The sequence below is a fragment of the Corvus hawaiiensis genome, chromosome 3, assembly GCF_020740725.1.
Source record: "Corvus hawaiiensis isolate bCorHaw1 chromosome 3, bCorHaw1.pri.cur, whole genome shotgun sequence".
Lineage (NCBI taxonomy): Eukaryota > Metazoa > Chordata > Aves > Passeriformes > Corvidae > Corvus > Corvus hawaiiensis.
In genome coordinates this window covers 115,226,479-115,242,808 of record NC_063215.1, presented here as the reverse complement: position 1 = coordinate 115,242,808, position 16,330 = coordinate 115,226,479, and the positions used below count along the sequence as shown (strand labels likewise).

Genomic DNA, 16,330 nt, shown 5'->3' with positions numbered 1-16,330 from the left:
AGACACTCTAGCCAAGCTTCTGCTTTCCTCCTTCATCTGCCCTTTGTTCATCACAGTGAGCACAGCTTTCCTGTCCCATCCATTGTAATTCACTTTATATTATTGTGGCATCAGTTTGTGCAGTGCAAGTGAGGTAACATATTCACTTGCCTAATTCTTTTCTTCTGTTCTCTGATTACAGCCTTATTCATAGGGGAAATGCTGTCAGAATCCACAGGCCACTCTCTTTTCTTCCCCACAGATCATCCTGTAAGAGCTCCTTCTGCCTTGGTCCCTGCAATGCACAGCCAGGCAACCAAGGACTAGAGAGCTGGCAAGTTGAGATGATTCCTTACTGTTCAAAGCTATCTGTTATCTCAGTCTCTTAACACCACTCTTTTGTTTGTTTGCCTTTTGTATTTTGTCATCCTCCGCTGTGAGTTGGGCAGAAAGGATACTGTTTTTGTTGGATAGTTGGAGCACCTTACTTGTTTGGAGACTTCAGGCACTAATATTAGATAATTAACATGCAATTAAGAAGGCTCTCTAGTGCTGCATAATTGTTTATGTTTCCTGTTGAGAGGAAGGAAAGAGGAGAGTTATCATCAGTTATGGGGAGTGGAATAGCTTTTACTTTCCAAAGCAGAAAAATATGGAGACTGCTTTTGTTTGTCTATCCATATAAAATCCTAATTAAGAATGTTGTACATATACATAGGCAGGCAATAAAAAAGGGAGAGTTTTGTTGTCACCCATATTTGTTTTCACATCGAGAGAACTCAAGAATGCCTAAAATGTTTGTCCCACATTTCTTGCAAAAAGGAGGTATTTTTACCCTCATTGCAGAGGAGAGAAAAAGACAAAAAAAATTAGTCTTCAGAATAAACTATGTCAAAAGTTATTACGGGAAAAGGAAGCTTTTTCCCATAGCAACTGCTTTGCTGCCTTAACAGCAGCAGTGTTTGTTAGCATTAGTCACAGCTGGTTTGCACCTCTTGCATTAGCCCACGTGCACAGGATACAAATGGAAGACCTTCATTAGAACTTAATGTCGTAGAGCTTAATGACACACTTCTAGCCTGTTCTTTTGTATGTTTTGTGTCTTAATAACTTTCACAGTTTAATGAGATTTAATATTCCGTGTGCTTATTTCTGCAGGCACCCTAGACAAACATGTAGAGCTAGAGAAACTTGTGGCCAAGTTCCTTGGTGTGGAAGATGCTATGGTGTTTGGCATGGGCTTTGCAACTAACTCGATGAATATTCCAGCCCTTGTTGGAAAGGTGAGTACTTCCTTCAGGAACATGCAGAGCAATCGTTTATTAATTGTTTTAACTACTGTTGCAGTATTCTAGGCTTTCAGTAAGTGGAAAGGCTCGATCGAGGAACAAAGCTTGCTATCAGGAATGTGTGAGTCATAAAGCCGATGACCTCGTGACTTTAAATAGGCTCCTTTATCATCTGTGCTAGCGCTGAGTATTGCTATGGCACATACCTAACATCTGTTTAAGGATCGGTGACATGGCTGTCTAGCTCCTCTCAGTGAAGTTGTTTCTCCCTAAAAATTAAGCAAATGTTGAATCACATGTCCAGGTGTTGTGGGATGAAGTATTTGGGCTACTTGCTGAGATTTTGCCCAGCTGCCTGTGACGAAAGATGATGATTAGGATAGAGTTTACAACACTTTGAGAAAAGAAAAAGCACAGTGCTTAGCATTCCTGGCGAACAGAGCTCCAGCCAGCCCTTCGAAGAAAGCTGGCAGGAAATGCAAGTCTAAAGCTGCCATCATGTTACAAAAGTTGGGCTCTTACTTGGTGCCAAAGGGACCTCATCTCCAGTTTGGAGTACCTAACTCAAAGGCATGGATATCCATCATCCTGCCACTGATCACTCCGGAGATCATAGGCAGATGCACTGTGCTGATAGCTGGGAAGTGGGTAACTCCTCCTCAGCTCATCCAGCTGGGCAACAGTATGAAGTGTGCCATGCAAATACAAAACACGACCTCCCTCTTGGTGGAAATGGAATGAGCTCAGTTTGAGGTGTATGACCAAGACTTCTTCTGAAACACCAGTGTAGAGGTGAAGTCACTTCTTCACTCGCTGTTGAAGATGAATGCAGCTTTTGCAAGAGATCTCTAAAATACGTGTTTACAAGTGTTGGGCAGGGAGAGTTGCTTCAGCTGCCCAGAACATGAACTTCAGTCTGCTGCAGTGCTAGAGAACCTGTCCAGCAGTTTAAAAGGGAACAGATACAGAGAATTAATGAAGGTAAATTTATGAAATTGCAGGTATACAGTGTGAGGTACTTGTCCTTTGCTTAGCTGTATAATAATTTTCCCTCCCTTACCTGGCCTCATGTAGAGATTCAAGCTTCTGTCAGAGGTGGGATATTTAGATATAAGTGGCACAAATAAAGATAATAAATATGTATTGTATTTTTTTTCTTGACAAGTTAGTATATATTATTATACAGTATTATTATATATTATATATTACAAGTATTATTTATCCACCATATATTTGAGAGATTTACTCCTATGTTTTCCTCTATAATTAAGCCTAACAGCTACATTTTCTTGTCAAGATGAATCTGCACTTTCTGTTAGTTCTGCATACCAGTGTCTAGGGGGATTGTGTGAGCATCTCTCAACCTAGGCTTAATCCATTATTCGAGAATAAGTTTTTGCTTAATGATGTGTTGCCCTTTGGGTAATGAAGGACAGCGAAACATGGTTAATAGAAAGCAGAGCTAAACAAGGGCTCAAGCTTTGGAACTCAGCTGTGAGTCCTGCCCCTTGTTAGTACAATATACAAATTTACTTCTCCCGCATTTCTATTTTTGTTTCCAAAAAACAAAATGAGTTTTCAACTGAGTTAATTAATAGAAAGTATACTACAGGTCAACTCTATATGCATTTACCAGAGGAAGACTCTGGTTCCTAAACTTCACCCACATCTTTGTGGAGGTGGGACTTACAAGGCATCAGTCTCTCCTGATCTCATTTCTGCAGTCCAAACTGCTGATGTCAGTCCAGCCTCAGTACTACTCCTCCTTACACTGCTGTCACACAGTCTTTATGTGTGGGGTGGTGGCTGCAGTTTCTTTACAACTCGAAATGGGCTGTAGACAGGTGATAGAGTAAGCAACATCACCTGATGTTACTATAAAGCACTCAATCTTTAATAGGCTTATTTGCTGCTTGCCAGTTACAAGAAGCATTTCACCACCAGGAATGCCTGAGAATCTGATCCCATTATTTCTGCCTGCCTTTGCAGTGCACCCTGGCACCTTCAGGAAAGTGGCAGAAAATTCATTTCATGTTTAATCCTTACAGCTTAATTGGTGCAATGCTCTGTGCTGGCACACACATACCCACGTGTCAGCAGCCTCCCAGTTCATGCAGATGCTCACTGTACTCCTTCTCCACAGGGCTGCCTCATTTTAAGTGATGAGTTGAACCACACTTCTCTCGTTCTTGGTGCGAGGCTTTCAGGTGCCACTATTAGAATCTTCAAGCACAATAGTGAGTATTGAAGTTGGAAAAATTAGAGACAGAGTTGTTCACATCTCAAAGGCAAGAATGCTTTCTTTCAATGCTTACTTTGCTGTCAGTTCCTAGATGATACTTTTGTCCAGGCAGGAGGATCAACCATTTAATATTAGGAGTGGTTTCTGATGGGAAAAATTAATAGTGCAATACTATAATTGCTATTGTGTCTTTTTGACTTGCTGAATGATTGTGTGCTGTCATAAAAGTTTTATTGTTACTGTCATTGTAGCCCAAACAGTAGAAACACAATTACAGAAACATGCTTCTGTTTCCAGCAGGTTCAGTGAAACCAGAATTACCTTAACTTGGCATTCCTTTGAAGCAGTTACTCTGAACTCCCAGGGATCTAATAGCAAAGATGCAGATGGTTATATGAAGAGCATCATCCCAAATATTCTTTGAAATAGAATTTTAGTGTAGAAATCACACATTAATTTGCAGTTGTATAGTTACCTTATAAAATGCTCATGCTCTTTAACTTTTATTTTGTTAAAGCTGCTGTGGTTACTCTCAGACATTGGGACTGCCTTTGATGGCAAGACCTTGTTCTTTTCCCTTATTCCCCATTGCAATTCCCTTTTCCGTCCTCACTGCTGCCACCAGACAGTGATTGCAAGAAAGGTTTAGAAACTAGAAAAGTGGTGAGAAATCAGAAGAGAGGTCTGATTACCTTTCTTAATAGCTAATACAATCCCTTCTCTTTATTAAGTGTTGTGTTCAGGCCCAAGGGGAGCAAAAATGAATTATGCATATGCTGTAAAAGGCCTAAGGATGAGTTGGAATGAAAAGCACACTATAATTATAATATAAGATGTTGTTATAATTAATATCTATTCATAATTTCGGCAAGAAGCAATTTCTGGAGATCATTCAAGAATTAAAGACCATCTGAACATGAATATTTTTCCAGAATTAATTATTCATAGATTAACCTGTAGCATACCCCAACTTGGTCCGCTTCCACAAATCTGGATATACTAAGCATGGTTGCCACACCAGTCTTTTCTCAACTTTTCCTTAGTTGTCCAAAGCCTTTTCCCATTCAATCAGGTTTACATCCCATCTTGCAGGTTGACCTCTTACTACCCAAATACAAATGTTCTCAGCCTCTCCACCCACCTATGCTGCGTGCAGTCCAGCTGGCTTCTGTCACTTCCCACATCATTTCAAAGCACATTCAAGCACAGTTTGAGGAGTTTATTACTCTAAGCTGTGAAGATACCACCTGGAGCTGTCGCGCTCTCTTTAAGGAATTCAGTCTCTAACCATCTCTCAATATTTCATTCCCCTCCCCAGAACCTGATACCTAACCAGCTTCTGTTGCACTGACAGTAAATAAATCTGATGCTCTTCTGAATAATGGGTGAACCTAAAAATAATAGTGAGCTACCCAAACAGCACTAATCCAGCACTGGAAAATGCAGACAGTTCCTTTAAGAACCTTGGCAAACCTCAGGGGAAGCCCATTCAAGTGGAAAAGCTTTGGAAAAACTCATTGGTTTCTAGATTAGAGATCTTTATTTGCCAAAGACAGTCGTGTATGCCATTGCTGAGACATTGCCTTAACTTATTTCCAAAATAAAACAGTGGAAAATTTTGCAAATACTGTTTGGAATTGAGTGACAGCTTTTGTTGTCACAATTTTGTAGTTTCAAGTCTAAGCTGCATTTAGAGAACACTTCATGTGAGAAAGCTTCACATGCTCATGCTTTCTCTCAGCCCTCTGTGAGTCTCTCAGCTTGTTAGTTCTATGGTTAGAAAGTTCTGTCTTTTAATGTTTCCTTAGTCATACTCATGAGTTACACATCACTAACATCTAAAATCACACACACAGAGATGTATGTAGGTGCCTTTTGCTTTGGAGGAAATAGGATGTGGAAAGCATAATACAGCAGGAAGTGCCTTTGTACGATGCATGGTTTCACCCAAAATGAAGCAGACAGCCTTGTTCTCTCTGGGTCTGTCAGGGAGTAGTGTAAACAAGTCAGTACAGCAAATAAATTAAGGGCCAAAATTGTATTAATTAAGTAACCAAAACTTCCAGCTTGGGTTGGGAGGTTTCTTTTCAGTTAGACAGATGTTTGTTTTGTTAGATCAGAGCTGTGTTGCTTATGCTCCCAGATTCATTCTTGCTACTGTGTGGGTATATGATGTATACAGGCATGCCCAAATTGTCAGAGTATGCTCGTGCTGTCATTGTCATGCTTAGGAATAGGGGAATTGAGCCATGCTCTGTGTCACACTGCTTGATGTGAAAGCAAGGCTCCTTGTGCTGTATTGGCCCTGTGCACGAATAGAAAACTTTGCACTTTAAGTTACTGCTTTAAGATCTTTAATAAGCATCAATTTCACCATCAGGTTCTAACAAGCGTATAAATCTCTCTCCTCTTTCCTTTCCCTGCTCTGTTATGGAAAAACTATTTGTCAGAGAAAAATTATACAAAACTTTGTTCTATGATAAAAATATTTCACAGAAAAGAGAGTAAAATCTACCATTTTAAACTTGCTATGAAACACCTTCATCTTTCAAAGGCTGTGCTACAGCTAATTCTGTAAAACTGTGTTACTTCATTTCAAAGCATAAAATCTGTAATATTGGATTGATTTTTCATCTTTCAAAAGTAAATAATTACTCTTTTATTATTAATAGAGAATTATTTCATTTGTAAGACAAGAAGGAATCTCTACCTATTACCTTAATTATGTATAATGTAGTTCTTATTCTTAAAAAAGTTAATGAAGTTCTATTTCAATAAGTGAGTAGCTCTCTTAGACATTACACTTTCCATAAAAAATTTGAGTAGTTTTTCTAGAACAGACAAAATTCTTAGACCTCTATGCTTTTCCTAGATGAAATAAAAGGCATCCAGATATCTCTCCTTTTTGACAAAAAAATTGCACAGGTGTATGAGAAGGTTTACAAGCCTTAAGGTGAATAATGGAACAAAAATGTGCTGTGGACCTCTAAGTCTGTTTTTATTTGGACAGAGGAATGTGCCCTGCATCCTGCCTGCCAGTGAACAATCCTTTCCCTGTAAACAGACAGGAATTTACAGGCCTGAGAGAAATGCACAGGCACACACCTACAGATCATCCATGTGAGAGAAATGTAAGAGAATATTCCATCTCAGCCCCATAACTAAAAACTACTGGACAGGGCCTTCCCTTCCTGTGGGCTCTCATTAGCACTGTCTCTACTCTTCACCCTGCCCAGGTCGTAGCAGGATTGGCACAGGGGTTTTGGCCTTTCAGGGAGTTTTTCTGTGGCAGGCATTTGTGAGGTTTTTGTGAGCAACGTTCAGCTCCCTTGAGCCTCTGCTCTGAGGAAGGCCTAGGGGATTTTAATTTTTTTTCAATTTTATTTAAGGGTCTAAGCAGTCCTAAATGTGCTTTAGTGGACTAAAATCATTCTAACTTGCCCATAAAGCACCTGCCTTTTGTCTCCCCTGCTGTGGTGTGGACACCACTCAGGTTACCACTTCCCAGGCAGTGATTTCTTTGGGAAGATGGGAAAGAGCTGCATTGCTGCACTGGGAATGCAGGCAGCAGCACAGTCCAACAGCCAGTATGCAGTGGGAGAAAGTGGGAGGCTAAAACCTCTCCCCACCTCTGGGGTAGCAGTGGCCTGGCCTTGGTTAGTTTTTTGCCAGAAGGCTTCTGGTGTTACCTTCACCAGCCTTGGGCTCCAGGGATTCTCTCCCACCTTCCCCAAGTGACAGGCATGGGGGTCCTTCAGCTAAATGGGGGCTAAACTCAGGATTTACTTCCTGGCTCAGGGAGAGATTGACTTATCCCCTGTTGGTTTTTAGCTTTTTTTAATTTCTAAGGCACTCTTTTAAGAACACCATACATTTACAGCCCTTTTTCAGGACCTCCGATCTTTATCTGGGTAAGTAACAATAAATAAATACTTCCAATAAAACCTGAAAAGCAAAACCAAATATTTAACCATTAATCAATCCGCCTGTGATTTTATCAAGGAGTGTCTCTCACAGCAGTTCTGGGTCTTATACCAGTATCAGGTGTTCCTTCAGTGAACAGATGAGGGTGTTATGGACTAACTATATCCAAGTGAGTTCTGTTCTTATCAGCCTGTAAAAGAAGGCACCATACAAGGCTTAGGATTTGTTTATTCTTTCTAATTCTACTGCATTTTTCCCCTGCAGCATCAGGCAACTCAATTGCAGTCCCATTTTCAGGTTTAGATTTGCAATTGCCGGAACTGTCTGTGGGAATGTTGTGACAAGGTACAGAAATCAGGCCACGGGGGAAAAATATTTCCAGTTCTCTTCATTGCAAGGGCATTTCACTGAGCAATCAGAACAAGGGATCCTATGAAGAAGGCAGGGAATTGCAAAGTATAACCAAGCACCTTGGTGAAAATCCAGCCTCTCATCTGGTGCTTGACTCCACATCTGAAATGGGAATCAGGGCAAAACGTTCCTAGCTCCTCCTTATGCCCTTTTTCAGTGTTGTGAAAGCAGTAAGGGATTTTTTAGTTTCTCACAGATCAAGTGGTTGATGACAAGTGTGTGATGCAGGTGTGAGCTGTCCAGGTTTCCATACAAAATACAGTTTCCAACTTGGACAACAACTGTGAATTTATGTTAATCCAACTCTGGCATTTCTCAGTCTACTCAGTCAAATTACTGCTTTGGAGTTCAGATACAAGTGCCATGAGGACATCTTAAAGAGAAAGCACAGCTACCTGGAGGAGTTGTAGTTAATACTGAAGGAACTTCTCAGTGGCAGAAGGCCTTCATTTTTCAGTGTAAATATATTCTCTGGCTAAAAAGAAGGAAAGAAGAGGAAAAAAGAAAAAGAAAATTGGTAAACTAAGTGCAACTAATCAAGCAAGCAAATAAAATAGGAGGGAAATGAAAGAGATACATAAACATGTAAAAATGAGAAAGAGATCTCTTTGGTTACAAAACCCAAAGAGTTTGTGGTGGCTTAGTACAGGATGGTTCCTTAATATTTTTTTTTTTAAGTGTGTAGATAGCCCTTGAATTTCAGAAGGGAGGGCAGTGTTACAGCTATTACAGAGCAGGATGAAAGGCACATTACCCACTAGAGTTTTGTGCTTCTTGAAGCCTCTGGCCACTATCAGAGACAGGATTATTGCCCAGATAGGTGGACGGCAGTTGGGTGTGTATTTCCCTGTGACACATACAGACGCCACCAGGGCAAGGAGACTGGTCTGTCCTGCTCCCTGCACGCTGTGTCTGCGTTTGTCCTCTCTGCTTTGAGAAAGCCACGTCTGACCTGCCAAGTGTGAGCAGGGAGCTTTCTTGAGCCAGTGCCCTTTCCTTTCAGAGAGATTGGTATTCATTGCGGGGCAGGGAGGGCAGTCTCAGACTGTCACTGAGGCTGCAGTGATCACCACTCCCACGTTCCAAACAGATATCCATGTGTAGCCACAGGGTCTGCAAGAACTTGCAGGAGAGTGCAAAAGGGGAGAAACTGAAAATCAGAGTTACAAGCACAAAGCGAAAAGAAGAATGTGACAAGAGTAGTAGCAGCCTGTTTATTTTAATTAAACAGGATTCAGCTGCCAGCCCACGCAGAGGAATGGTGATGACATCCCCAGCATTGCAGTGTAAGGATGAGGGGTGGAGACGCCATGTCTTCCTGAGTGTGCTGTGCTCCCTCCAGGAGCCTGGTGTCCCACCTGCACTGGAGGCAGCATGACACGCTGCCTGCCCAGGTCCAGACTCGCTCCAGCCCACTGGCAGTTTGTTTTCTCCTGAAGTAACTCTGAAAAATCCCGAACAAGGATTATGCAAGTCCACCAACCCATTGATAGATCCACTGTTCCCTCTTAGGAAGCTTTTCCCTCCATATCTGGACAATATGCTATAAGGACAAGGTGGAAAGCAAAACATGGACAGATTTGGTTGTGCTTTGACAGACTGCTCAAGTCAAATTCTTAACACCAGCTCCTGGGCTGGTGAGCAGTTGTTGGCCATTGCCACTGAAAACCCTGGGCTGGTGATGGTCAAACAAGGAAGGACTGTTATTTTCTCTATAACTGGTTATTCAAGATGGACTCGTGCAGCTCATCATCTTAATGTCCTAATGTCTCTCAATCTAACTATATTTAATGGGTAAATAATTTGATATCTGAAAGTCACCTGGGGTTGCACTGTTGTTTTTCCTGCTATTCAGTATATCCCTGCTTTCTGAAAAGCCTAAGCACAAACACAGAGAGCACTTTGTCTTCACTTTGAAGAATGGAATCAGCCTTTTGTGGGGAATATTTAAAGTTACAGATTTTTTCTTCCTGCCTATTTCCCCTTTTCAAATGAGGCACAGAGTCAATAGGTCAGTAAAATTCATTTGCACCTGAACAGATTATGTGTTGACTATTACAGGCTTCAGAAAGGGTCACATGTATATGTTTTTTGGAATGAGATATTGAAAAGAAAGTGAAATAGCCCTGACCCTGCAAACAGGCATGTCCGTAGCCTGTACTCCAGCAGGACTATCTTATGTGTAAAATCAGGGAAGCTCATCCCTCAGAGAGGTTCTCCCCAGTCTGTGGTCTCATGTTCCACAGTAGTTTGAACAGAGAAGCTATTCACAGCCTTGTATTTTCTAAAACAGAATTATACATTTCACTTCATCCCCTCTTTCCTTTTTTTTTCATGTGAATGTGTGCTGAAACAACTGAATCTTCAAGCCATGCTTTTAGCTCAGAGGCAAAATTACTTCCCTGAAGTCAAGAGCCAATCTGGACTGACACATAGAACACTGAATTGAAAAACCCTGTGTGATTCAGAAGAGGATTTGAAAGGTCCCAAAAGGATATAGATGACAGTGACAACAGTAGAGAACAATTCGGTGGAGAAAAGGGGGTGTCCAAATTTTGCTGTGAGCTCTCTGTCATCCTGAGGGAGCCCTTTAGGAGGAGTTCTAAATACTATCTTCTTGAAACAAAAGACAACGTGAGCAGCTGCAAATGCTCAGCTTGGTTATAACTTTCCCTTATAAAGCACCAAAAAACTTTTGTTTCCTTGGTTGCCATCTAGTGGAAAGTGTGCTGTGTGCATCATTCCTAACAGCGTTTCCGTCTCGGAGCTCACTGAGCTGTGCAGGCGATTGCACCACTGAAATAAGGGGCAACTGGTATTGTTCATGCCTATTTTGTGCTCTGTAGAGTACAGCAAGGGCTTGCTCGGTCCTTGTGGCAGTGTGGAAGGTGCAGAGTGGCAGTTTTGTTGCTGAGAACTTCACCTTTCATCAACATCACTGAATGCTGCTGGGGACAGGTGAGGCATCAGGATGTGGAAGGGTTTGGGTCATAACCTGGCCACCTCTCAGGGCACAGGTTACTCACGATGGGTACTTAATGTGCAAACAACCCCATTCCCCTCGGGCAGAAACCAAAGTAGAGATCAATACTAATATTTCTAAGGTGTATTTTCTTTGCTTGGGACAATTCATTTTACATATTAACTTTGTGCTATTGTAGTAGGTTATATCAACTGCGTTAAGGTGTGTTGCTGAAGCAAATGGGGTTATATTGGGAAAAAATGCCATTGATTTTCTCAGGCCACAGTTTGAGCTGATCTGTAGTGTTCCTTGGGATATTGTGAGACTCTGTAGGATGTTCTTGGAAAACATTTTGAAGTACCAATCCAAATTCCTGAAAAGTACCAGAATAATTCATTTTGAACAGTGTCCATTCATTAGAGACACTAGAATGCTGGTGCATTGAGAGCCACATTTGGTCTGACCCTGATTTCTGTGGTGTTTTTTCTTGCTTTTTCCATGTTTTTCAAAATTTCAATGGCTTTCCTTCAAGAATTTTTTAGGTGACCCACACTCAGCCCTTAAGAAATCAGCTAAGGATCATAACCTTGTTCCAGGTCTCCTTTTATTGAAGTCCCACAAGCACCAAGCATTTAGGCCCCAAATCAGTGTATCCATGCCATGTGCTTGTATCCACCTGTCTCTTCCTTTTTCATCAGCAACCTTCCACTTGCTTTCCTTCTTGAGAAGGACAAGGCTTCTCTTGCTGCCATCCTGATGTGCTTCGTGCAGCCTTGTTAAAACCTTTGCTAAAGAAATGTTTGTTGTTCATGAGCCTGTGATTGGAAAGCAACCAAAACTCACTATTGAAGCCTTGATAAATTATGAGTATCAGCAACCCCTACACAGAGCTGCTGGCAATTAGCCTCAGTACTGAAGCAAAGTGATTCCCTTTTGCCTTTAAATAAAAATGTATGCCAAGGATTTCTGAAAGTTTCCCAGAGCAGGTGTATTACTGGAAGCTTTTTATAACTCTTTTTGTCACTACATTGCATTCACGCCAATTAAATTAATTGTTGGGTCTTGCCTACTAATAAAGGAAGTTTATCTTTAGGACACATTGATTTGTAATGTTGTCTTTTTCTGTATAGGAAAAATAGTGCCCAGGAGAAAATTGGAAGTTCTTGAGAAAGATCTTTGTTAATGTTTTTCCTTCCTCCTTTTTCTTATTTTTAAATAAAGATATGCAGAGCCTCGAGAAGTTGCTGAGGGATGCAATAATATATGGACAGCCTCGCACCCACAGAGCATGGAGAAAAATTATCATCCTCGTGGAGGGCATTTACAGGTACGTTTATGTTGTAGAAAGATGAGTATTCTATCATTTCTGAGGACAGAATGATGAATTGAGTGGGGCAAACTCTGACTGTAGGTATCTGAGGAAAATCTTAATGAGAGTGGAAGTTACAGTAACATTCTGTGATCTCATAAATATGTTGGTTTCCATTATGTCATCCTGAACCTTGGATCCTGTAGCTCCATTGTTCTGGATGTTGATTTAGCAAATCACAGTGGAGTGGGAGATGTACTATGAGAGCAAGACAGATAAGGTGATGTTTGCTGTGACAGATGTGATAGAGTTCATGGAGCTATAGGTGGTGAGGAGTTCTGCTAAGTGAGTAAGCTGAGCTTTCTGGAGTTGTTTGTTACGCATGGGCAGATCAAAAGACAACTACACAGAATTAATTAAGGTCTGCATGCCCAATTCTTGCCCAGCTGTTGGAATCTTAAATCTCAAGCTAAACTTAAGCTAAGTGATATCAGCACCTTTCTAATAACTAGTGCTGGATCTAATAGACACACTTTAACAGGAAAATAATTGAAAGACTGGCTTTCAAAGAATTATGGAGTGGTATTTAATGTAGCCCTGGTCCCTGGAGGAATTCAAATGAGAGAAGTGCCTTTGAGAATCCATCTGATAATACCAGCATAAATAATACAATATAATTACAGAGCATCTCAGTCAGGTAACTCCAGTTCACTCCTGTGGTGCAGCTTATACCCAAGCAGAAAGGCAAACAGTCACTGGAGTTGAGCAGCAAAGCAGTGGCACCAGCCAGGCTCACCATCCTGGGCTTCACCCCGGCAACTTCTCCAGTCTGGAGAAGGTCATTGGGAAGGCAGCCAGGGGGCTCGTGGAAGGGGAGGCACTGATGGGCAGGAGTTGGAGAAGGGAAAGGCAGGAAGGGCTGAAGAAGCAGGGGTTTGGACAGTAAGAGGGTTTTTGCAGGGATCTAGGCACGGCTACTGGGGTGATGACAGGAGATGGGGGAGCAGGAGAAGGGTAGTTTGGGGAGTAGTGAGACCTGCCCCAGGGAAAAGGGAACCAGAACCACTCATCCACAGGACATGACATGGTTATAAAAGTGGCATTAAAACTTTATACGTAGGGATCATATCATGTGTGGCTGAAATACAGCCAGTCTGGATGGGCAGTCACTTATGCCATTTTACTGCAAAACGCTGGCACAGCTTAGCCAATTAGCTTTTTTTTGTGATAAATCTTTTATGATCTCATGTCATCACAACTTCAGAGTAATCAGGGCTTTCTTTATGCCTAACATTTTCCATCTGCAAAGAGACCAAATCAGTCCTTATCTAAACACGTGTCATTCAGAGGTGAAACAGGTTGGCAGCAGATCAGCTGATCCAAAGCAGGCTGAACATGTCCTTTCAACCAGAATAAACAGAGCAAAACTACAAATAAACATCGCTTGGTACTACTAAAAGAAAGCTCAGATTTAAGGACTTTGATCATGCAGAAATTAAGTGGACCACCAACATTTTACTGACAAATGTTCCCATTGGTCACATGGCTGACAGAAAAGGCTCCAGCTGCTGAGCTTTGTTCACTTTTAAATCCTTTACCCTGAATATTGACCACTAGGGAGCAAGAAGGTAGACTGGTAACACAGATCAATCCAAGCAGTGGGACAAATCCACTGTCAGCTATTTAACTACATTAACTTATAACTGTATTTCCAGATTTATATTTGGTGTAGAGTTTTCTTTTCCTTTAGTTTTGCAGTTCATTCTCAAATGAGATTTAATTTTCCGGAGTTCAAAGAACCTTCTGTTGGAGTGCAAAATAAAAGCATGTTAAACCTCAGAGTACCTACTAAAAGGAACTGTAAAGTTCCTTCAGCTCCATAAAGGCTAAATAATGTTAAGACCACTCATGCCCTGAAAGGCATAAAGTAAAAGAAAAACAAAGCTCAGCTCTCTAATAGTCTCTCATTGGAAACTATCCCTAGCAGTAGCGAGGCTGGTTGCTTAGTTGTTTTCATGGTCTAAGCAGATCAGAAATTGTAGAGCGTGGTTTGGTTGTAAAGCAAATCTGCTGTGACTTGAGGGTGAATGCCACCATGTGCCACCGCACCGTGGCCCTGCCACCTCTGCCAGCCCGGGACACGCGCAGCCAGGCAGCCCTGCGGCACGCCGGGAGCAGGCTCACAGGCCGGGCAGTCTGAGCCACTTGGTAGCTAAGAACCTTTCATATGCAAAAAAACAGCTGGAGAAGGACAGAATAGAAATACTCTTACTCTTTTCGTGTGTATGTTCTTTCCTTTCTTGGCCTGGGATTTTTGAAAGACTAAAATTTTCCAGCCCTATATTGGCTAGTGTTAGTTTTCTTGAAAGTCTGCCAAATGCCAAATTAGCATTCATCAAGAGGGTTTAAGAGGAGTTAGAGTGTATTTAATGTATTCTTCTTACAATAGTTAATACTGCTTTTTATTTTTTTTTCCTTAAGTTATGCTACGGGGGAGCAAATATAGAATTTAAATAACTTGGTCAGAGCCATTCTCAAAGTTAAAATGTCTTGATTTGCAAGTTTGGCTTGGCAAATTTTTACAGAAATGCTTTTTCCAGAGATGTAAAAGAAAACACTAAGCTTTCCTTCTTTAAAAAAATATTGTTATATGGGACACCATAGTCTTAGTATGGTGAAGTTTATGGTATGGAAAGAAATTTGCCTTCTGTTTCCATTAGGAATATCTTAAAGTGTTTACACTGTGCATAAGCCTAAACTTACCAGCTGGCAAAATTTGAAAAGGGTGACTGTTAGCCAACACGAGCATTTCTGGAAATCAGACTTGTGTTTGATACCATAAACCACAGATTTTGTTTGGTTACAACTGAAGGCACAATTAGCCCCTCGACTTGGGGAGCACTCAAGCAACATGTCAAATAAATAGCATTAAGTATATGTTTGTTTGCTTTTTAATGTCTCTATTATCTTAAAAAGGAAAAAAAAAACCATCAAAATTAAATGTAACTCCTAGTGAAAGCTGGTTCTTAACTTGGACCAGCTTAGGAACAAATATATTCCATTTGTGTTCCAAACTGAGGGAGGCCATCTAGCCATCAATCTTGACTCCAAAAAGCATGAACAAGTTTTGGCAATGACCAGGGCACAAGTTAAACTGACTTGCTAAATCATATTTTTATTATTTGAATTCCAGCTAATGTTTCCCTTGGCTTCTACCATTTCCAGTTCAGGATTAATCAGTTACTGTGTTCTTACATGGTTTGTGGTAGGCTTCTGCTCTCTGCCATGCATATTTACTTAGGAGTCAGATAGGCCAAGGCCCAGGGCAGGAGTTATGGGGCATCAGAAACTGATCAAAACAGATTGGTTTTCATTTGTTTTTTCCTTGCTTTTAATTTAATTTGTGTATTTTCCCTTCCAGCTAAGAAAATAGCTCTGATCAGTTAGATATTGTCCAATGCCTTTTCATGTGCATTAGAAGTTCCAATAGTGTAGGAAATTTATTGGGGTTATTTTTTATTTCCTGGGATTAAGTGACTGGACTTCCAGAAAAGAATGAGGTAACATTTAATGTCTTTGGCCAAGGACCAGCATTAAAGGTTAACATTTCTATCATTTCAGTGTTGAAATGGAGTTGTATTTGAGGGCAGAGTTGAAAGATATCCTTAAATTTATTGCTCTAAACTACAAAACAGAGATTGTTGTATGAATGTACAAGATTTATGTAAGAAAACAGTACCTAAAATAACTGTTAAAGTGGAATGTATATGTCTTGGGAGTAGCAGGCCCGGAAGGGAGGGATTTTCCCAATTACGAACTAGCCTGAAAGGGGAACAGATAAATTCTTCAAATGTTGAAAAGACAGTGGTAATCCAGGGCATGTCTAGAGATGCTGAGTGATGCTGTTACAAAGTAGATAACAGGTGGAATATTTGTCAATTAGTTTTCCTGATGGAAAAAAAATGGAAATTGCGGTAATGTAGCAGAATGTAGAAACCTCTTTTCCCAAGAAGTTTCAAAATAAACTGGGCAAAAAACCATCAGTATCATGTCAAGGGTGAGCCTGCGTTCCAAGTGAAGTGAGCATCCCAAGCACACACCTCCTGTCTCTCAAAGCACCTGGGTCCACAATTCATCAGCTACATCAGGAGGAATGTCCAGTTTCAAACTGGAGTGTTCCCAAAATTTGGGATTATCTCCTCACCTCTGGAAGT

General features: G+C 41.0%; 1 protein-coding gene across 3 annotated transcripts in view; it reads left to right on the top strand.

Moving 5' to 3' along the window:
* SPTLC3 (serine palmitoyltransferase long chain base subunit 3) overlaps nucleotides 1–16,330 on the top strand; it is an 88,797-nt gene that overhangs the window by 49,186 nt on the left and 23,281 nt on the right. For all 3 annotated transcript variants that reach the window (XM_048299027.1, XM_048299029.1, XM_048299026.1), the window contains 3 exons: nucleotides 1,138–1,262; nucleotides 3,412–3,505; nucleotides 12,029–12,134. In XM_048299027.1, coding sequence (XP_048154984.1) covers nucleotides 1,138–1,262; nucleotides 3,412–3,505; nucleotides 12,029–12,134 — 325 coding nt within the window. The remainder of the gene's footprint in view (nucleotides 1–1,137; nucleotides 1,263–3,411; nucleotides 3,506–12,028; nucleotides 12,135–16,330) is intronic.